Source organism: Elephantulus edwardii, unplaced genomic scaffold (genome assembly GCF_000299155.1).
Source record: "Elephantulus edwardii isolate Elephantulus edwardi_28Jun2011 unplaced genomic scaffold, EleEdw1.0 scaffold00515, whole genome shotgun sequence".
Taxonomy (NCBI): Eukaryota; Metazoa; Chordata; class Mammalia; order Macroscelidea; family Macroscelididae; genus Elephantulus; species Elephantulus edwardii.
Genome location: NW_006400265.1, coordinates 81,386 through 103,632, shown reverse-complemented (window position 1 = coordinate 103,632; position 22,247 = coordinate 81,386). Strand labels below are relative to the sequence as shown.

The window sequence follows — 22,247 nt, the reverse complement described above, 5'->3', positions numbered from 1 at the left end:
TCATAGTTCCTCCTGTCCATGGCCCAGGCCCTTGGGCACCGACTGTGCAGGAGCTGAGGGCCACCTCCCCAACTTCACCTCCTGCCCAGCAGTGCTTGCTCTGGTGGTCCCACTGAAAGGCATCAGGCCCAGCTGGTGGGGGGCGGTGTAGACTGCAAGTGGGTATGCTTTGGAAAGCCGCTCTAAAGGAAGGTTCTCCAGCTGTGCTAACAGCTGCCCAGATTTGTGGATGCAGCCTTGCACATGTGCGGTGCATGCATGTGGCAGGTGTTGGTGCCAGAGGACTGCCGTACGTGTGGCCCAGGGCGCCACCTGCTGGGACATGGTGGATTCACAGGCAGCTTTCAGCAGCCTGGCAGCACACTGACCACGAGAGGGGCCGCAGGATGCCGAGTTGGTTGAGGTGATTGAGTTGGATGATTACTGTCAGCACAGACTGGCCCCTTGGCCGGCCTCGTGGTGTGTTGCCCAGCACACCACATTCCTGGTGGGGAAACAAGTCTGCCTTGTGAGGGGATGGTGACCTGTGGGCTGAAGAGGTGGCTCGGCAGCTTTTCGGGGACTGGTTCTTAGTCTCAATATTTACAAAATGGGCTTAAAGTCCTAAATAGGTAGGATTCTCCATTCCCCCAAGATTTTAAAGAATCAGAACCCAAGCTAGTTGTTTGGAAAACCAGTATTAGAGTCAATGTTTTCCATAACTTTAGATAGAAGTCATTTTACATATTTTCAGAAATTTCCCTAGACATGACTGCAGCCCACAGTGGTCTCTACCGAGGGCCCTGGGTCGTTGGGATGGAGTTGCCTTATGTGGGAAGGGGAGCTCAGGTTGCTAGGCCTTGCTGCTTCCTGCACACCAGTCCCTTCTGCTTCCACCCCATCTTAGATGTGATGGGCAGGGCTTGGCCCATCCTACCTGCAGTGGGGTGGCTGATCCCATCCTAGATGCAGTAGATTGGCTGGGCCCATCAGAGGTGCAATTGGGTGACTGGTTCTATGATGCAGTGAGATACCAGGAATATGGGATAAGACCCAAGCCTGGCAGAGTCCTGTCTCCTCAGCCAGTCTGGGGTGGCATTCTCACAGGTCCTCTGGGGAGCAGAGAGCCCAGCCTTCAGCATAGCCCCCAGGCTTGGTGCTGGCTAGGCCCCTGTGGATTCATGCTCTTCTCTAAACCCCATCTTGGCAGGTCCCCATTATCAAACTCACTGACCAGGAGACAGAAGTGAAAGTCGACATCAGTTTTAATGTGGAGACTGGAGTGCGAGCTGCAGAGCTCATCAAGAGCTACATGAAGGTTGGTGTTGTGATGGCCCTGGCAGTGCAGCCAATTGAGTAAAAATGCCTGTCCGTCCTGTGTCTCCAGGGATGCTGAGACAGGCCCCCAAGGCGGCACTCGTGACCCGTGTATGTCAGACCATGTGCGAGACTGGACCCTGAGGAGGCTAAAGGCTGCCATGCCACTAGGGTTGTTTGCCGCATGTTTCCCTGCAAATAGCAGGGCGAGTGGTCTCCTCTGTGCTGTTAGCAGTGCTGTGCAGATGGCCCAGTGGTACTAACAGGCTTTTGCTGGAGGTAGCACAAGCCAGGAGGCCATCACTGCAGTCAGGGTCTCTTGGAGTGCTGTTTGCCTTCCACACAGTCAGCTCTTCTCTGCGGGGCCATGTCCATCCAGCAGGGTGTGACACGCACATCCATGGACTTCTGCTCAGATGCATGTGCCTCCTTGCCTCCCCTCTCTCCTCCCCTTCCCCTCTCCTCTTTTTCCTCCTCGTATCTTCCATCTCCTGTTCTCACTCCCCTCTCTCCCCTCCCGTTCTGTACCCTCCTCAGCCTGGCATGTTCTGTCCCCTCTCCCCTCCAGTGCCCTCTCATCTAGAAGGCCTGTTGCTGGCTCACATAAACAGTGCTGCTGCCGCAGTTCCTGCCACCCTCCCCCACTTGCTTTGCTTCTTGGGTGCGGGGATGTCCCATGCCTGGACCTGCCTCTATGTGGGAGGCAACCTGCTGGCTCTTTCTGCCTGCAGGCCCCTTCCTCAGTCATTGGGAATCTAAGCATGGCTTAGATTATAACAGCCAGCTGCCTGGGTCTCTGATGGGCGGGGGTTTGATTACACTTATCACGTGCGCAGCTCAGTAAGTGAAATGTTTGTGAACATGGGTGAGTGACTCAGTGACTGTTTCTCTTCTCTGGAATTGCAGAAGTACTCCCTGCTGCCGTACCTGATTTTAGTGCTGAAGCAATTCCTCCTGCAGAGGGACCTGAACGAGGTTTTCACAGGTGGAATCAGCTCCTACAGTCTCATTTTAATGGCCATTAGCTTCCTGCAGGTGTGTATGCTGCCATGCGAGGGCTCTGGGCAACCACAGTTTCCCATCACTTCCCAGGCCTCTTTGGGTCCTGGGTTCAACTTTTGCATTTGATTAGGACCTCTTGGAGTCACCTCACTGCTCCCTTGTTGATTGAAGCTGACTCGTGGCTGATTTCAAAGCTTAGAGCAGGAAGGGCTTGTCTTGGTCCACAGGTGGACCCTGTGTCTATCGAAGCTCCAGGAGAAATCACTGTTTCACACCTTGTTTTAGGCTAGGTTCTCTAGAAGAGTGAAACCAATGAGTGTGTGTACATAACCAGCTTCCAGCCGACCTACCGGAGGGTTTCAGACTGAATCCCATGGGAGGAGCGTGTGTATGTGCATTTGTAAAAGAGGAGAGTGGTATAGTACTTACCTAAAGTAAATGACTCAACACATTGCACATGGGTAGAAGCTTGCAGTCCCAGGCCTGGGCCGTATAGCTGAGGAGGGTGAGGAAGCCAAGGTTGGCAGGTCAGGCAGAACTTCGCTCAGAACCGAAGAACTAAAGCTGTGATGAGCCAGATGCAAGCGAACTCCTTCTGAACTCAGCGCAGACCACACTCCACCCCAGTGAAATGCTCCTTTGAATGATTAGACCATCCAGCCTTGTCAGAGGAATGACCGGTTGATCACTGTAACTGCCAAAACACAATCAGAGGCAGCCACCCTGTACCCTAACTTCCTGTACCCTGACATCCTGCACCTCCCCTGACACCCCACGCCCTGACATCCTGCACTCTAATTTCCTGTACCCTGACTTCCTGTACCCTGACTTCCTGCACCTACCCTGACACCCCACGCCTTGACATCCTGCACCTTGGTGCTTGACTGTGCTCAGAATTTCTCATTCTGTGTTTTTGTGGGTAGTGAGGCCCACACCAAGTTTGAAATTTTGCTCATTTGAAATGCATATAACGCTGCTGAGGGCTGTGACTGTGAATTCCGAATGTGTCACCTGTGTATCTCACTCAGGTTGTGTGGGTGAACCAGTTCAGTCTGTCCTGGATAGAACTTTGAGGGTTCTGTTTCAGAAGAATGGAATCACGGGCGCCTGCTGCCTGAGCTATGACATGTGGTTTCCAGTCTACAGGACCAGGAGCTGGTGGCCCAGCGGGCATCTGTCTGGGTGTGATCTCATGGATTCCCCTTTGGTAGACCAGGCTCAGAGCACTGTTACAGTTTTGTCAGGGCCTTTATGGGCCATGACTGTGGAGGTCCTGCTGGTGCCTGGCCCAGCTCTGAGTGTGTGGCTGGGCCACCAAGTGACTGGTCACACCACACAGTGACTGATCCTGACCCGCAGAATAGCTGCCCGCTATGTGGGATCTGGAGCAGGCCTCCGAGCCTGTCCCCAGGCTGTCTCTGTTCCCTTCACAGTTACATCCACGAATTGATGCGCGGAGAGCAGACGAGAACCTTGGAATGCTTCTGGTAGAGTTTTTTGAACTGTATGGGAGAAATTTTAATTACTTGAAAACTGGTATCCGAATAAAAGAAGGAGGTGCCTACATTGCCAAAGAAGAGATCATGAAAGCCATGCCCAGTGGATACAGACCGTCGATGCTATGCATCGAGGACCCCCTGCTGCCTGGTGAGGGTTTCATCTGTGTGATGGGGACAGCCTGGTGAAACCACTGTTCATGTGGGGAAAACAGAACAGAGAGTATCCCTTAACTGCCTAGTAGGGATACTGTCCATAGGAGGGGTCAGGGCAGAGGGAACCCCTTACTGCCTGGTGAGGGCGCTGTCCATGTCGGGGGGGGGGGCGGGGGACAGGGCAGAGGGGACCCCTTACTGCCTCATGAGGACACTGTCCATGATGGAGGTATAGGCCAAGGAGACCCCTTACTGCCTAGTGATGGCAGATTGTTCGGATGTGGAAAGAAGGCGGGGCTCCCTGAGGACACCTTATCACCCAGGAAGGACAAGCCACTCAGCACTTAGGGATGGGAGGGGCTACTGAAGGGGACTTGAGAGGCAGAGGGGCTTCTGATCTTGAAGTGGATCCTGTCGAGAGACTTTGGATTTCCAGTCATTCGTTGTTATACTTCTCTTCCCGCCCATTCCTCCCTCCCAGTTCTCTCTTCTCTTTGAAAAGTGAAAGAAAAATTCTATCATTGTTATATAGTCCTTTCCCCCAAGTCCAGTCCACTGTGCAGCCTTCATTCTGGACTCCTGTCATGACAATAATACCTAATCATATCCCTTTTAAGTGGTTCTCTCCCTCATCTGTTTCAATGCAGTATACATAATTTATCCCCTCTTTCTCAGTCTCCTCTCAATCCTCATGTTAGTCCCATTTTACAACAGTGGCACTATGCAATATTTGTTCTTTTGTGACAGATATTTCACTCAGCATAATGTTCTTCAGGGTCACCTATTTTGTATAATATTGCATGAGTTCCTTGTTTTTCAATGCAGCATAGTATTCCATTGTGAATATACCACATCTTCTCTGTCCATTCGTTTGTTGATGGGCACTTGGGTTGTTTCCAACTCTTTGCTATTGTGAACAAAGCTGTGATCAACATGGGTGTGCATATATCTGCTTGGGTAGTGGTTATGGTTTCTTAGGGTAAATTCCCAGTAGTGGAATTGCTGGGTCAAATGGTATCTCTATTTGCATCTTTGAGAAAGCGCCATACCGCCTTCCACAGTAGTTGCACCATTTTACACCCCCACAACAGTGAATAAGGGTTCCAGCTTCTCCACAACCTCACCAGCATTTGTTGCTTGCTGTTCTGTTAAATTTTGCTATTCTTACTAGGGTGAGATGATTATCTCAGTTGTTTTGATATGCATCTCTTGAACATTTCTTCATGTGTTTTTTTGGCCGTCTGAATGTCTTCTTTGGTGACACGAAGAGTCCTCATTTTATGCTTCTATCCTACCATCTTTTTGTATTAGAGATCTACAGTCTCTAATGAGCTAAAATGTAGAAAGAACCAACTGAGAGTTAACCTGGTTAAACTCCACTCCTGTGACAAAGTGTCCACTCCCCAGTTCCTTGGGGTGTGAAAGTGATGCTTGTCACACTGCCCTTGCTCCCGTGGTGTTTCTCTTGCTTACCTGCTGGTGCCCTCTGCAGTTGTCTTGGTAGCATTGGCATCAGGGATGCCTGACCCTTCTCCTCTGGATGCACTGTTAAAGAAGGCCGTGCCATGGAAATTGAGTTGAGGGGCTCTTAGGCTCCTCCCATGAGGCCACAAATACCCTGTCCCCTTCTTTGTCCTACGTGTAGAGAGACCTGAGGTGGCCCTGTGGGTCCTTGCGGGTGCAGTGTCCTCACCACCTGGCTGGGTGGCCCCTGCTGGAAGGCCTGTGCTAGCTTGGTTGGGGACCCACCCTGTGTAACTTCCCACCCCACTGGCGCTCTGGCTGACCTGCTGCTTCCGTGCTTCAGGAAACGACGTGGGCCGGAGCTCATACGGGGCCATGCAGGTGAAACAGGTGTTTGACTACGCCTACATCGTGCTGAGCCATGCTGTTTCCCCCCTCGCCAGGTCCTACCCCAACAGAGACTCCGAGAGGTAAGGGGCCTCACACCGTGGGGCTTGTCAGTGAGAGGATTGGATAGTGCTCTGGTGGGTCCTGGGTGTCTTGCAGGACCGCTGACTGCAGAGATCTTTGGGGGTGTGGGGTGGCGCTATAGTTTGTTCTCTGTAACTGGTAGACATCAGTGTAAGTTCACTAGTAGCACCTAGAAGAAAGTCCCCGCGCCCTGATGCCATGACGGTCAGAGCCCGGTTGGCCCTGGGGAGCGTAGTTCCACTCTGATACTCAGAGTTGCTGTGAGTCAGACATAAACTCGGTTTCTGTGTTGGTGACATTGTTGTGACATTGGAATGTGTTTCTATAAGAAATCTAAGTCCCAGGGACCAGCATGGTCATACTTGATTGTTTCTGGTTTAGCACGGAGAAATTTCTCACTTGGGGAATGGAATTACTATTTTCTTGGGATATTTTCTCTTGGAAGGTGAATTCTGCTTTTGAAAAAGGCCAGGAAGTATATTTTATGCAGGTTGTGAATCTCAGCCTTCCTCACTTTCTCGTACTTCCGTGCCTGGGGTGGAGGGGGGGTCCTGGGTACCAGATGAGGCCAAGGTGGTGGCTTGATTTAAGCTTCCTTTCTTCTGTACATGGGTGTACAGGACATGGACGTGAGCCAGACCGTTCTCTGTAGGGTGGTCTGGGGACCCACAGTGAGTCCTGCAGCCCCTCCCACGTTGTTTTGACCACTCATAATAGGGGTCCGAGCTAGTGGCTATTGCTCAGGATTGCACTGTCTTCACAGCACACTGGGACGCATCATCAAGGTCACACAGGAGGTGATCGACTACCGGCGCTGGATTAAGGAAAAGTGGGGCGGCAGGGCCAGCCCAGCACCTGAGTTTGGTGAGCTTGGTGAGCAGAGGTGCGGCCATGGCCCCTGGTCACCATGAGTGTTGCCCATGAGACAGCCAGGCCCGTCCGTGTTGCCTCATGGAAGGGGGGCTGTGCCCTATGGGTGTAGTGTAGTTCTCCACTCACTGCAGGATGGAACCCAGACGTGGGTGAGGTTGAAAGAGTGAAAGTCCAACAAGTAATCAAAATGATAAAAAGTTACTAGATATTTTATGGATCATTTTGGTCCTGAGTCTTTAATTCTGTGCATCTTACTTGCAGTCCTATTTTCTCAGTAGTACCTGGTATGTAGCTAAATTGAATACACTTCCAATTGAAAATGTGCACTAAAATTATACCTCATATAAGTAAAAAGTCTTCTGACACCTGAGCTAGTGGTTGTTTGAAATTAGAAATGGACGTGGATTAAAGTCCTCAAGGGCTGTAGTCTGTCGTTAGATGGATGTGAAGGTCAGCAAGGGTTGAGGTCTGTATTGGCTTCATTAGATGGATTTGGATTTAAGGCAGTAAGGGCTGGAGTCTGCACCATTGGTTGGATGTGGATTAAGGTCAGTAAAGGCTGGGCTCTCTGTTAGCTCCACTGGGTGGATGTGAGGGTCTGCATCAGCTCCATCTCGGGTGCTCCAGGGCCCCCTCCCACGGTGACCGCAGGCTGTTTCCCCACACAGACAACAGGATGAAGATGAAGGAGCACATCACCACCTGCAACGGGGAGCAGACTAAAGGCCGGGACCCAGGCTCACCCTACAGCCAGCGCCTGACCTTGTCCCTGTCCAGCCCCCAGCTCCTCTCCTCGGGCTCCTCTGCCTCCTCTGTGTCTTCGCTCTCTGGGAGTGACATAGTGAGTGCCTGGCCCCTCCACTCCCCCCAGGGCCCACCTGCTCCAGTCCAGACACCCACTTCACCTGTCCCTGCTTGTGGGGCTCCACCCCACCCCACCCACTCTTCCTGGTCCCGTGCTCTCCATTGCACTGCCCCCTGGGCCCACCCTCTCCTCCTGCACTACGACACGGGACCAGGCCCCATCCACTCAGCCCCACTTCTCCCCCACCCACCCTCTCCCCCTCTGCGATGTGTTTCTGGCCATCTTTCCCAGGACTCGGACACTCCGCCTTGCACTGCACCCAGTGTTTACCAGTTCAGCCTCCAGGCCCCCACGCGGCTGATGGCCACCCTTCCCACAGCATTGCCAATACCCAGCGGCAAACCTCAGTCCACCACTTCGCAAACCTTGATCATGACCACGAATAACCAGGTATGTGCTGTGGTGGGTCTTACATCCAAGGGCAGGAGTGAGGATGGGCAAGAGGGGACAGGTGTGAGGGTCCCTTCTTTGAGGTGAGGAAGGTGTGAGTTCCTTCCTGAGTTGAGAGTGGATGTGAGGGTCCCTTCCCTGAGGTGAGGGTGGATGTGAGGGTCCCTTCCCTGAGGTGAGGGCAGGTGGATGTGAGGGTCCCTTCCCTGACATATGGGTCCCTTCCCTGAGATGAGGTCTGGTGTTTGTTTCTTATCTGAGGTGAGGGTAGTTGCTGATGCCCTTTAGGGTGAGGGTGGGTGTGAAGTCCCTCCCTGGACATGAAGATATCACAGTTCCAAGTTGGTGACAGTTATTTTGAAAGTCTTAAACCTACATTGCTGCCATACTTAATGCTTAAAGTGTTTTCATGTTATGAAATGCCTTCAGTTCAGCATAAAGTGCTAGTTTCTCAGTGACCACAGACCCTCCAAAGCCCCTTTCAGAAATGTAGTTCCCACCTCCGTGAACTTGCCGGCCTGCCTTCTGGGTGGGCTGTGTCCATCTCCTGCAGTCCTGTCGGGCCTCATGGGGATTCCCTCCCTTCTTTCCAGACCAGGTTTACGATCCCACCCCCGACTCTTGGAGTGGCTCCTGTCCCCTGCAGACAGGTCAGCCTGGAAGGCACAGCGTCCCTGAAAGCCGTCCACCATATGTCTGCCCCCACCGTTCCCTCCACCCCTCACCCGCTGGCCAGCCCTCACCTGTATCATAAGGTACGCATCGACCACTGCTCCCCACCTGGCTGAGCCAGTGATCAGCGCCCTGTGGTGGGTGACACCTCCTCCTCCAGAGACAAGACCATGTGGGGAGGTTCCTTGTCTGCTCCACCAGGAGGAAAGCTGGATGGTGCTGAGGCCTCTGCTAGCTGTGCTGGGCCTTCTCGGCCCCCACCCCGTCTGCCTTCACATTGTTCAGCATGTAGCTCAGATTTGAAATTCATGGTGCCCGTGATGTAAGAGTCTTTGACCTGGTCATCTGTTCACTTTCATGCTCAGTATGCTGATTCTTAAGCAGCAGACATTAGGACCTGGATGGGATCCAGCCCCCGCATGTGGTTTGAATCACTTCACCCTCCGCCCCCTAAACACCCTGACTTCAGGCCTCAGGTGGCTTGTTTGCCTTACTTTCTGGAAGGTTCTCCTGCGGTGTAGTTAAGGCTTTGCCAGTTTTCCTCTGGTCTCTTGCGTATTAGATCTGGCTGGTCCAGAAAGCAGGTGACTAGTAAGCTCTTACCTGCCCGTGAGTGGCTCAGAAAGTTAGAAAAAGCGACCAAAGGTTCCGCGTATGGGACCAGAGAACAGAGGTCCTGTGGCCCCCAGTTTCTGGGGAGCTCTGAAACGCCCAGAGGTTGGTGAAGTCCCCCACGTCTGTCCCCTCAGGCCTCTTACTCACGTCAGCACCATTCGTTCTGCTTGGATTCCTGAGCCTTTTGACCTTGGGCAGTGCTGGTGGCTTCATCCACAGGGAGCCCAGCTGCTAACCTGCCTGCCTCTCTGGACCCCTCAGAGGCCCTGAGGGAGAAGGGCGGGCATTCTCCAGTTCAGCTTGGAGCCTTGGGAACCCAGTAGAGAGTCAGCTCTGGTTCCAGCTGATGGCCGAGAGTTAGGCGCAGCCCTGGCACCTGCGTTGGGTGGGAGCTGCCTGGTGAGGTCCCTGTCTGGCTTCTGCAGTCACAGTGGCCCTTCAGCAGCATGTGGTGCTCTGGGCTGGCACAGCAGAGGGGCAGCTGAGGCTCTAGTTGAGGCTGCCATCCACTCCTGGGCAGTTTGTGCTGACACCCTTCTGCTATTAGCGGTCCTCCTCTTGGTCTGTCTTTGAGGGCACTTGCGGCCTAGAGGTGCTCGTGGGACCTGGGCTCAGGCTATCGTGGGGGAGGACTAATGGCCATGGAGGTCCAAGCCCAGCCCAGCTGGCTAGTGGTTAGAGAAAGGGAGCCCTTGAGTGTCCATGGCCAGGGATGGGGGCTGCCTGTGCCGGTGACCTACTGCATGGCCAGTGTCCTCTACCTCAGGCAGCATGCTGATGAGAGGGGGTGCCACTTCCTCTCTGCCACCACACGTTGCACAGTCAGCGGCATGCATGGCATCAAATGGTCTGGCTTGTGGTGACAAATGGGCATGGCCCAAGGTCACTGAGGTGCTGTCTGAGGGGCAGTCCATGAGTATGCCCGTGTCTACAGACGAACTTTGCCTTCGTCTCCTGAGGCTGCAGAGCAGAGCCACCTTAAGGCTTAAGAGTAGCTGCTTAAAGGCCAGGACAGTCTAGAGGTTGAGGTCTAGTTGAGGTGTGAGGAGGCTGAGCTCCCGCCAGTGCTGTACTGAAGGGACCCTTCCTTCTCTCCTGGCTTGTGGCTGCAGGGTTCCCCAGCTTGTGGCCATCTCACTTCAGTCTGTCTGTCCCTAAATGATAGTCTCACTCTGTGCTCCTACTTCCCTTCCTAAAAGGACTTTGGTCACAGAGCAGAGGGTTTGCCATCCCGTGTGCTCTCCCGGTTCCCTCTACAGTGGTCCAGTTTCCGCAGTTGGCCCTGTGTGTTGGTGGCGGGTGTAGCATTTATGTGTGTCACCTGGGGACACCTCGCCTGCCAGGCTGCCACGCTGACCTCCCTGTGTTTTTCCAGCAGCACAACGGCATGAAGCTATCGGTAAAGGGCTCACATGGCCACAGCCAAGGCGGTGGCCACAGCTCAGTGGGCAGCGGAGGTGTGCGGCCGCCCGTGGGGAACCGGGGCCACCACCAGTACAACCGCACCGGCTGGCGGAGGAAGAAGCACACGCACACGCGGGACAGCCTGCCTGTCAGCCTCAGCAGATAATGGGGCAGCCCCCTGCACTGACCAGGCCCTCGCTGCAGAGGCCGGAATGGAGGCCAGCGGCATCTAGTCACCTCGAGGCCACCTCGCCTGCGCTGGCCTCTGCATGTCTTGTGTGGTGGCCGCATTCATCCTCCAGAACCGAGTGCCGTGTCGTCTGTGTGGACGCTGTTCTGCCTTCCGTGCTGCTGGGCCCCGGGCCAGGGGGGCAGCACCTGCCTTCCCACCTGCCTTCCCACGTGCACAGCGTGGGCGCACGGGCAGGGTGACCAGCTCCTCTGTGTTCGAGGTTTTGTTTTCCGTTTGTCAGAGCAGCAGAGGGGACCCCAGTGTCCCCCCTGGGCAGACGGGGCCAGGGACTCACCATTGTTTTACTGCCCTCATGCTGTGTTTGAAATTCCAGAACTCTTTTTTTCTATGTAAATATCGAAAACTTATGATTTGTGCAATAACTCAGATATTTTTTATTTAATTTCATATTTACATGTAAGTTATATTTAAGGGAGGAGGGTTTTTTAAACATGCCTAGAGGTCCTTTCCCCAGCTGCATTTTCTAAGTTGGGTTCATCGTCCCGCCGGTTACCTGAGCTCATCGAGCATCGTCGTAAACAGCACCGGGTGGGCTTCATGTGGACGTCTTTTTTTCCAGCTGGATGCCTGGCCCTGGGGTGTGAGTGGGTGTGAGACGCCATGCTGACTGGACACACGGGGACCAGCCGGCGGCCGCCCTGCCTGCCATACCACCTGTGGTCTTGCTCCGAACACTGAGTTCTAATGGTTTTGGTTTTTTATTCTTTTCAATAGACAACAAACCCAGCATTTAAAGTGCCAGAAGTAGAACTTTCTAAAGGGAGAACAGGCCATCACTTGGGAAAATACTGAAGAAACGTGGACTTGTAAGCGCGTCCGTCTGTCGTAGCCACGTAAGCTGTAATGACAGGGCTGGTGAAGGCCAATAGGAAAATGGTGCCCAGTTTTAGGGATGTGGAGAAAGGAATTATGTTGATTCCGTGGAGGAATCTGTGTAGCAGTGTGCATTTGTTCTGTTAAGAGCAACTCTACGGAGGACCCCATGGCTCCCAGCATGGGGAAGGGGCGCGTCCTCGAGTATCTAGGACCAGGCCTGGCACTGGCCCAGGCGGCTGGCCTGCCTTCAGATGCATCGGTATACTATGCAAGTGTGTTCTGCCACGGCAACCACTGTCCCGTTACCTTTTCTGGAACAAAAATACTTCCATCCTGCATAGCTGCGAGTCCCCAGAGCACCGCAGGTGTCCCAGAGCTCAGCCCCGGGCGATGGCCTGGTCCCTCTGACACTACAGGTAGGTTGGGGCTTGCAGTCCAGATTGGAAAACAGGCCACCACGTCGATGGGTGGAGTGGGCGCGCGGAGCCTCGAGTACCGCATCTGTCTGCCCTGCAGACCCTCCTGGAAGTTTCACACACACGCCCTCCGCAGTTCCTGGCCATCAGGAGTTCTCCGACGTAGTCAAGTATTTAAATTATGAACCTATCGGTAGAGAAATATTTATAAACGCTGACTCGTAGGCCTGTAGTAATCCACACGTTAGCAATACTGACGAGCTCACACTGAGGAGGCCGCAGCGCATCCGGGCCTGGTTCCCAGGACAGGGCCAGGCTCTGGCTGGCTGGGAGCCTGATGAATTGGCCAGGCTGCCACTGTGGTCACGGGCTGCAGGCGTAGTGAAAGATCATGGTTCAATTTTTGTGTATGTGAACAACATCGTGGAAGTGAAAATGGACATATTTTTATGTAAAAGTTTTCTATTCTTTGATTTTTAATAAACTTTGGAAACCAGCCTAAGGTTGATGCTGACTTGCCTGTGTTCCTCTCAAGGGCTGTGGCTGTCTCTGGTCTCTGTAGGATTATAAAGGGTAGGTGACTCCCAGGAACATGATGGTGGGGGAGAGGGGGTGTAATTCTGATCAGATGACCTGAAGGGATCTTGATGAGGGACTCGGCATCCCTGGGTGTCCTGTGCAGAAGCATTGCATGCCTGCTCGCCACCCCCAGGCTTCTAGACAAGGGGGGGTGTGTGTGTATACACACCCCCAGCGGGGGATTGTGAGCAAGTGGTGGTGACAGCTGGGATAAAGTGATCCCGGGGCTTCTGGAGGCTAGGGAGTCAGCAAGAGTTAAGTCGAGGTGGGCTGCAAAGAGCCAGAACCCATGGGGACGAGTGAAGCGGCTGGCGGGGTCAGCAGGGCCAGAGGAGGTAAACTTGGGGCTTTCTGGATGTCAGAGGGGTTAATAGGGACTGCAGGTGTGAGCTCTGGGAAGAGCAGCTATGAGGACCAGGGTGGGTGAACTAGCGGGTTCCAGAGGCCATGGGTGTCATCAGGGACAGGGTTGGCGAGCTTAGGGGTCCCAGAAGGCATAGGGATTGGTAGGGACAGGAGAGGTGAGCTTGTGAGTACCACGAGGCAGGGAAGTCAGCAGGGACAGGGGAAGTGAGCTTGGAGGTCCTAGAGGCCGTGAGGGTCAGCAGAGACAGGAGGTGAGCTTGGAGGTCCTGGAAGCCATGAGGGTCAGCAGATAACGGGCAGTGAGGTGGAGTGCAGGTCCGGTGTTGACAGGATTGTGAGGATGCTCCCATGCTGTGCCTTGGGGGAGGACGGCTTTGGTGGGAGGAAGGTGTGTATGTGGAAGTGGCTGTGTGTGAGGTGGGTGGTCACTTGGACACACGTGAGTAGACACAGGCACGCTCCACGGCCGTGCATGGTGACCAGGGCAGTGGGACCACCTGTAGCATTGCTCTATGGCCTTAATCTGGTCAATTTTGGGTGTAGCAATTCCAGTACGTCTGTGATGTCATTGAGTGCCCCCTACCTGTTGATAAACAGAGCTCAGCATCTCCCAACCAGCCTAACCACCTGTGGAACTTGACCCGTAGACTTCCCAGCTGGGCAGACCCTGCCTTTTGATCCCCAGGTGATTTAGATGGCCAGAACCCATGGCAAGGCAACCCTGCTCAGGGCTGCAGGCACCAAATGCACTGTGCACAGTGGCTGGAGACATCGTGGCCAAGGCCAAGGCCAGGGAGCAGGCAGGATGACAAGCTCTGGCTCTGCCCATGAGTCAATGGAGTGTGTGCATTGTACTGTGGTTACAGGCATTTATTTCTGATTCTGCTCTCCCCCCCCCCCCAAGGGCCTTTATTTGTAATAAGTCAAAGGGGCCCTTGGAGTGGCTGGCTAGGCAAGCAGGCTTCTCAGGGCCATTTGGGCAGATGAGCCAGAGTGGGGGTGGTACTGTCTAGTGAGTGGAAAATGGAACATTGGAGCAAGGCCATGGGTGTGTCTCTGAAGGGGCCAGAGGGAGGAAGAATAGCACAGCCCCTCACCACCCTATGGTACCTCTAGAGCCCCACCAGCAACAAGAAGTTCAATTCATTGACTCAACAGTTGCGGTACTGGGAATGGAGTTTATTAGGGAAGTAAGTTGGAGGGCAGGGGAGGCAAAGAATATCACCCAAAACAAGTCCAGGTTTTACGAGTTCCAAGGCACCATTCCTCAATTAGTCCAAACTCTGGTTTCAGTTCAGCAGTCATTCAAACCTTTCAGCAAGTTTTGCCTCAGTTCTAAGTCGGCTCTTTAGTTCTCCTGAAAGAACAGCAAAACCTTTAACTGTGGCCAGCACAAATTCAAGAAGCCTCAGGTCACAGTTATCCACAGCAATGCCACAGTCCCTTCACCACCATTACCAGGGTCTTGCGCTCGACAGGGTCTTGCTTCAGTGTCCCTCAAGTCTTGCCTACCACGTCTAGCCACCACAAATCTTGCTCACGTCAAGTCTTACTCCTGGGAAGCACTCTTTCTCTTACCCAAGCTGTTGACGATTTGCATAACCATGTGTCTGCAATTAACGTAGCTGGAGACCAGAGCGCACTAAATGTAGTGCTTAAAATAGCCAACTTTTAGGCTAACACCCCCAGTGCCCTCCGAGTCCCCTGTATCATCACCCTGGGCTGCTTCAAGGACAAGTGGGACTGGCTTGAAGATGGGTAAGCTTCAGAGGCTTCAGCCTCCAACACTTCTGAAACATGCTGCTTGGTTAGCATCAACCATCGGTGCTGCCTGCTGTTAGGACCCAGGGTATCTTATCCCAGGTGTAGGGAGTGAGCCTCTTCTGGGACCCTATCTGGGGGATCAGCAGGTGATTCAGGGCAGCTGGGTTTGGGAAATACCCCCAGGACTGGGCTCAGTACCCTTTTGCAGGGGCCCTTCTGAGTAAACTTTGGCTGCTATTCTCATCATTGAGACCAGATTGAGAGGCACTCCCTTGTGGACTGGCACCCCTGCCCATTCACTTCCTGTTCTGGGCTCTCTCTGCATTGCCACTATCCTGTCTCTGTTCTATCCTGTGCCATCCATACACTTCTTGACACACTAGAGCAGTGACTGCCAATCCACCTGATGATCTTCCTCTCCTTCACCAACCCACCACCCTTCCAAGCATGATGCCCAGAGTATATGATGCAAAGTCTCATAATTCTTGCCTCCAAAGGGCACTGACTGCACCCTCTCAAAGACATAACTTCTCCTGGCCTCCATGAGATGTCCAGTACTCTTCTCCAACACCACAGCTCATAGGCCACAATTCTGTTATCCTTATTCATTACCCAGTTTTCAGATGCATCATAGCAAGTGACCAGAAAGATCGTATCCTGAATCAGACTCACCTTAGTCCTCAAACATAACTGCTCCTCAGTTATTTGGAGAGGTCCCTCCCTAGCTGTAGATTTTCCCAGTACATAATGTTTCCTGATTTCCTGACTGTTGGTACCTAGGGTGTTTGCAGATCCAAGCAAGATGAAATTGTTGACAGTTTAAAACCTTTCTCCATCTATCATGATGTCTGTCAATCCGGTGGTAAGAATTTTTGTTGATGTTGAGATGCAATCCATTCTGAAGGCTGTATTTGATCTTCTGGGGAAAAAAATGCTGCAAGTCCTCACTTTGAGTAAGCAAGGTTATGTCATCTGCATAACACAGGTTACTGATGAGTCTTCCTCTGATCTTTATGCCACATTCTTCAGAGTCTAGCCTCTCAAATAATTTGTTCAGCAGATTCAATAGGTGTGGATAGAGAATAAATCCCTGATGCACTCCCTTCTTAATGTTAAACCATGTAGTGTTCATACAACACCTTCTTGGTCTAGATATAGGTTTCACATGAGCACAATTAAATGCTCTGGGATTCCCATTTTTCTCAATGTTAGCCATAACTTGTTATTTACACAGTCAAATACACGTGTACACACAGAAATACACAGAAACCAAACATACACCTTACATAGGTTTCTCATTGTCATCTATGAGTGAACGGAGCACACTTGATTTCTGCTCAGATAGACATAGCTCATGTGTATTGGTCAAGTTGGAAATAGCTAACTGTTGTGTGCCCTTCAGATGGAACTGACTGACAGCTGACCCTCCAGTGGGTTTTCAGAGGCTGTAAATTGTACGGGAGGATATTTCCCATCCTCCTGCAGAACAGTTGGTGGGTTTGAACGGCATGTCTATGAATTGTGTTGTCTATAAATAGTTGTTGTTATGTGCCGTCGAGTCGTTTCCGACTCATAGCGACCCTATGCACAACAGCCCTAAACCCTGCTCTATCCTGCGCCAACCGCACCGCCTCTGACACACCCATCCCGATTACCCCAGTCACCGAATCAATCCATCTCATAGAGGGTCTTCCCCTCCTGCGCTGTCCCTCAACCCTCCCAAGCATGATGTCCCTCTCCAAGGACCCGTCCCTCCTGGCAACATGTCCAAAGTATGTCAGACGAAGCCCCAGAATCCTTGCCTCCAAGGAGTAGCTTGGTGTAATCCTCTCCAAGATGAATCTGTTTGTTTTCCTGGCAGTCCATGGTACATTCAGTACCCTTCTCCAGCACCACAGCTCAAAAACATCCACTCTCCTTCTGTCCTCCCTAGTCATTGTCCAACTCTCTGATGCATAACAAGCGATTGCAAATACCATGGCCTGTATCAGGCGCACCTTAGTCTCCAGAGAGACACTGTTGCTCCTGAGTACTTTTGAGAGGTCCCTAACAGCAGACTTTCCCATCGCGATACGCTTTTTGATTTCCTGACTGCTGGTGCCAAGAGTGTTGACTGTGGAGCCGAGCCAACTGAAGCTGTGAACACTCTCAATCTCTTTGTCATCCATCCTGACGCTGCCAGTTGGTCCAATGGTGAGAATCTTTGTCTTCTTGACATTGAGCCTCAGTCCATACTGAAGGCTGCAGTCCTTGATCCTTCGCAGCAAGTGCATGACGTCCTCCTCAGTTTCAGCAAGCAGGGTTGTGTCATCTGCATAACGCAGATTGTTAATAGATCTCCCACCAATCCTGATGCCACAATTCTCGTAGAGCCCAGCCTCTCGGATAATCTGCTCTGCATGCATGTTGAAAAGGTATGGAGACATACTATAGATAGTAGTCATGGGAATTCTTGGATGTAGTTAGTGTGGTTACACAAACACACACACACACACACCCATATGTGGAGATGTACAGACACACAGAACATGGAGACACAAGATCCAGAGACCTACATCAGGTGCGTAAGTATATGTGCATATATGCTTGTGTGTCAGCCCTTGAACTGCCCTCAAATGAGGGTGATTTGACATGGATGGATCAGAACCAGTGTCCTGGTGAGTTCCCCAGTGCGAGGTCAGTGCTTCCATGCACCTTTCTGGAACAAATGATGGGGTGAGGTGAGGTCACCTGTGGTATGGAGGCATATCAGGCTGTGGTGACTCCAGGTAGAGGAGGAGGACAGGTCAGGGGTGGCAAGATGTATGTGGCCTGGCCTCTGCATTGGCCCGATTACCAGCTCGCTGGGAGCGTGCAGACCAGACACAGGGCTGGCTCAGAAAGAGGTATTTTTTGTTTCCCCTATGACTCCAGCACTTTGGCCTTCCCGCTTCTCTCAGCATCATGGTACTGAGAGGCACACAGCTAGCACGGACTGTACTTTGCCGTGACTGTAACCTTCTGCATTAGATGTGTTCCCTGCCTGTGCTCAGGTTGGCCCCTTCCTGCCTGGGGTGGCTCTTCTCACCATCTCATCTCGAATCTCAAACCTTCATTTGTCAACTGATTACCAGTCTTTTAGTCCTGTCATTGTGTCAGAGTATTATTTACTTTTCTCAGGAGAATGTGTTCTTTCTGAGGATACATTGTGTGTGTTTGGTGTTTACATCTGTGTGTGTCCTTGTGTGTGACTATCTGTCTAATAGATGTCTCTGTCTATGTATATATGCATCACATGTATATGTAGAATGCTGTTATTTGTCATCGAGTTGACTAAGACTCTTAGCAATCCTATCAGCAATAGATGAGCCCTGTTCTATCCTGAGTCAGTCTCACTCTCTCCAACACACCCGCCCCCCATTGTCACAGTCACTGTGTCGATCCATCTCATCCAGGTTTTGCCCTCCTGTGCTGTCCCTACACCTTTCTGAGCATGATGTCTTTCTCCAAGGACTGATCTTTTATGGTAACATGCCTAAAGTATCAAAACTTCACAATCCTTGCCTACAAAGGAGCAACCTGTTTTCACCCTCTCCAGGACTGACCTGCTTGGTCTCTTGACGGTCCATGTTAAAATCAGTACTCTTATACAGAACCAGACTCAAATGCATCCATTAACTTTCTGTCATCCTTAGTCATTGTCCAGCTCACTGAAACATACTAAGTAATCCAAAGACCATGTCCTGAATCAGGCACACCCTAGTCTCTAGACTGACGTCTTTGGAGCCTGACAGCCGACTTCTTCAAAGCAGTAAGTCTTTTGATTTCCTCATTGCTGGTGCCAAGATTTTTGATTGTGGATTTGAGCAAGAAGAGATCGTTAACCTCAATCTCTCTTCCATCAGTCATGATGCTGCTAATTTGCCAGGTGGTGAGAATCTTTGTTTTCTTCAGTCCATGTTGAAGATTACAGTCCTTGACCTTTGGCAGGAAACACTTCAAATCGTCTTCAGTTTTGGCGACCAAGGTAGTGTCTTCTTCATAATGGAGCTTGTTGATGAGTCTTCCTGCAATCCTAATGGAACATTCTTCTTCATAAAGTCTAACTTCCAAAATTATCTGTTCCATGTATAGATTGAAAAGATATGGAGAAGGGACACACCCTGACACACTCCTTTCTTGATTTTGAACCATGCAGTGTTTTATATGCATATATCTGTGTGGAGCTCTGGAAGCCTAGTGGTAAGAAACTGCACCACAGTCCCAAAGGCATGACACATAAACCAACCAGCACGGGAGAAGAATGAGCAATCTCCCATGTGATTTACTGACTGAAAGCCCTCTGGAAGGTCAGCTGTGGGTCAGTTCTGAATGGCACACACCACCACCAACACCACCAACAACATATTTGCTTGTGTGTGTGGCATGTATGTATGTATTTGTCTATGGTGCATGTTTGTATGTCATTATGAGGGGTGTGCTGGTAGCCTAGTGGTGTAAAACTTCACTGCAATCCCAAAGGCACATGGTTCAAATCCACCAGCAGCTCCACAGGAAAAGGCTGGACAGTCTCCTCTCATGTGTTAATTGCCTCTAAAAATCTGTTAGAGGGTCAGCTATGGATTGGTTCTGACTCAATGGTACCAACAAGAAGAAGGTATGTATATATGTGTGTCTATATAGGCTGTGTGTATCCATATACAATGTGGGTATATATCTCTGTGCAGGTGTGTGAAGATTGTTTATGTCTTGTGACTGTCCATATATGGCATATATATATGTCTGTATGTGTCACAGTGACTGCAACAATTGGCTTGAGTGTGTCAGAAATGATGAGGATGGCACAAGATAGGACCAGGTGCAGATATGTTGTTCACAGGGTCTCTATGAGTTGTACTTAATAGCACCTAACAACAACAACATCGAAGTGTGTGTCCATGTGTAGTGTATGTGTCCATGCATAATGTATGCATGCAAGAGGTATGTGTGTCCACATAGAGTGTATGTATGTGTGTGCATGTGTCATATATGGCATGTATGTATCTGTATGTATACATGTGTGGAGATTTGTGTGTTGGAAGCTCTGTGTCTTTATCCCTCTCACTGACTCTGTCTGTCAGACCCCTCAACTTTGCTGGTGAAATGTCACTGCCTCAAAGCTGTCTTTCTGTTAATTGATGCCGCAGAAAGTCAGGAATGAATAAACAGCAGAACTTCAGAGGCTAAAAAACACTTATGCTGAGAAAAGCAGGAAAGCGAGTTAAGACTCAAAATCACTGATATGATCAGGCTGGATGGTCTGATTAAGACAGGTGAGAATCTTGGTCGTCCTTTGAGTCAGGAATGAAACTCACTGCGGTGGCTCAACTTTTGGCCAAATTGTTGTTGCTACGTAGTGTCAAGTTGCTTGCAACTTATGGCGACCCGACCCATATGCACAATAGCTATGAACCCTGCTCTACCCTGAGCCAATCTCACTGTCCCTGACACACCTATCCCCATTATTTCAGTTATTGTGTCAATCCATCTCATCCAGAGTCTTTCTCTCCTGAGCTGTCCCTCAACCCTTCCAAGCATGAAATCCCTCTCCAAAGACTGACCCCTCCTGGGTATGTGACCAAAGTATGTGAGATGGAATCTCAAAATCCTTGCCTTCAAGGAGCAGCTTAGTTTCACTCTCTCCAGAACAGACCTGTTAGTTCTTTTGGAAGTCCATGTTCAAAAGTCTTCTCCAGAATCACAGCTCAAAGGCATCAATTTGTCTTCTTTCATCCTTGGTCAGTGTCCATCTCTCTGTTGCATAGCGAGTAATTGCAAAGACCATGGCCTGTATCAGGCACACCTTAGTCTCCAGACTGACATTGTTGCTCTTCAACACTCTGGAGAGGTCCCTAACAGCAGATTTCCCTAATACAATTTATAGATAGGCCCGTAAGCCTATAGAAACAGACTTACAAGGTGAACAGTAAAACCAGAGTGGTTCTCAGTCCCTAGAAAAATGAACCAAACAAGTAGTATTTGCCATGGGATAAAGAGCAGATGGCAGGAGAAGACAGAAAGCCAAAGAGAAATGAGACTCACTGGGATGAAGTGGAAAGAGTCATAACACAAAAATCTGTATGAGTGATTAACACGTTGCCACAAATGACGGCCATAGCCGTCCCACCCATTTTATTTTTATTTTTTTTTGTACTTTATGATAACCTTTTTTTTTCCTATATTTTATTAATTTTCATAAACATTTACAGAGATTTTGGGTTTCCATTCATTCCTTGTTGCACTATTCTCTCTACCCTCCCCCCAGTTTGTTCTTGTCCAAATGCCACAGTGCTTGTCAAAGCCAGTTCTGATTAATCTTCTTTGTCAGTGTGTCCTTTGCCATTCCCTATCACTCCTCCCTGAGAGAGACTTCACCCTGAGTCATAAGGAAAAGGGGACGGCGTATTCTCTTAGCTACTTCCTGCTGAAAAGGGACGCTGTGGGTTTCAGGGTGAAGATCTTCTCTCACTACTCTAAAGGGCCCCTTTGGCAGTAGGAAACACATAGACTGTTATGGAGATTGATTTTGGGATTTAGATGCACTCTTATTGATTGTGCTTGGCTGTACATGTTCATATCCTTGAAGATGTATCATGGGGGTGTTGCAACCTAGAAGACACAAATTTGACTAACAAGTTATAAGTACATGAGTCCAAAAATTATGGAAAAGTAAAAGAAAAGATTCTTTCATTGTTTTACAAACCCTCCCCGAGGTCCCCTCCACCATGTAGCCCTCGCTCTAGTCTCCTGTGATGACAGACATACCTAGTTATATATCTCTTTTAAACAGTTTTCTCCCTCCTCTGTTTCAGTGCAGTATACATTATTGAACCCATCTTAGTCTCTCCCCAACCCCAAGGACAGTCCCATTCTACAACAGTGGCATCATGTAGTATTTGTCCTTTTGTGACTGGGATATTTCACTCAGCATAATGTTCTCCAGAGTCAACCATTTTGAATAATATTGCATGAGTTCCTTGTTTTTTAATGCAGCATAGTATTCCATTGTGTGAATATACCACAGCTTCTCTAGCCATTCGTTTGTTGATGGGCACTTAGGTTGTTTCAACTCCTTGCTATTGTGAACAAAGCTGCAATAAACATGGGTGTGCATATATCTGCTTGGATGTCAGCTATGGTCTCTTCAGGGTATATTCCCAGTAGTGGAATTGATGGGTCAAATGGTATCTCTATTTGCAACTTTTTGAGAAAGCGCCATACTGCTTTCCACAGGGGTTGCAAAAAAAGGAACATCATTCGTATGAAGTGTACTAATGCATTTATTTGTTAATTATTCAGTAATACATTGAAAAAATGTGTTCCTAAGCACG

At 50.6% G+C, this 22,247-nt stretch overlaps 1 protein-coding gene across 2 annotated transcripts in view; it reads left to right on the top strand.

The window, feature by feature from the left end:
- PAPD7 (PAP associated domain containing 7) overlaps nucleotides 1-10,870 on the top strand; it is a 40,805-nt gene extending 29,935 nt beyond the window's left edge. Inside the window, exons 5-13 of one of the 2 annotated variants that reach the window (XM_006903128.1) lie at nucleotides 1,190-1,297; nucleotides 2,203-2,331; nucleotides 3,732-3,945; nucleotides 5,758-5,884; nucleotides 6,649-6,749; nucleotides 7,427-7,599; nucleotides 7,855-8,013; nucleotides 8,607-8,768; nucleotides 10,676-10,870. In XM_006903128.1, the coding sequence (XP_006903190.1) occupies nucleotides 1,190-1,297; nucleotides 2,203-2,331; nucleotides 3,732-3,945; nucleotides 5,758-5,884; nucleotides 6,649-6,749; nucleotides 7,427-7,599; nucleotides 7,855-8,013; nucleotides 8,607-8,768; nucleotides 10,676-10,870 (1,368 nt within the window). The remainder of the gene's footprint in view (nucleotides 1-1,189; nucleotides 1,298-2,202; nucleotides 2,332-3,731; nucleotides 3,946-5,757; nucleotides 5,885-6,648; nucleotides 6,750-7,426; nucleotides 7,600-7,854; nucleotides 8,014-8,606; nucleotides 8,769-10,675) is intronic. The other variant, XM_006903127.1, reaches the window with a different exon arrangement.
- Nucleotides 10,871-22,247: the final 11,377 nt, after the last annotated feature.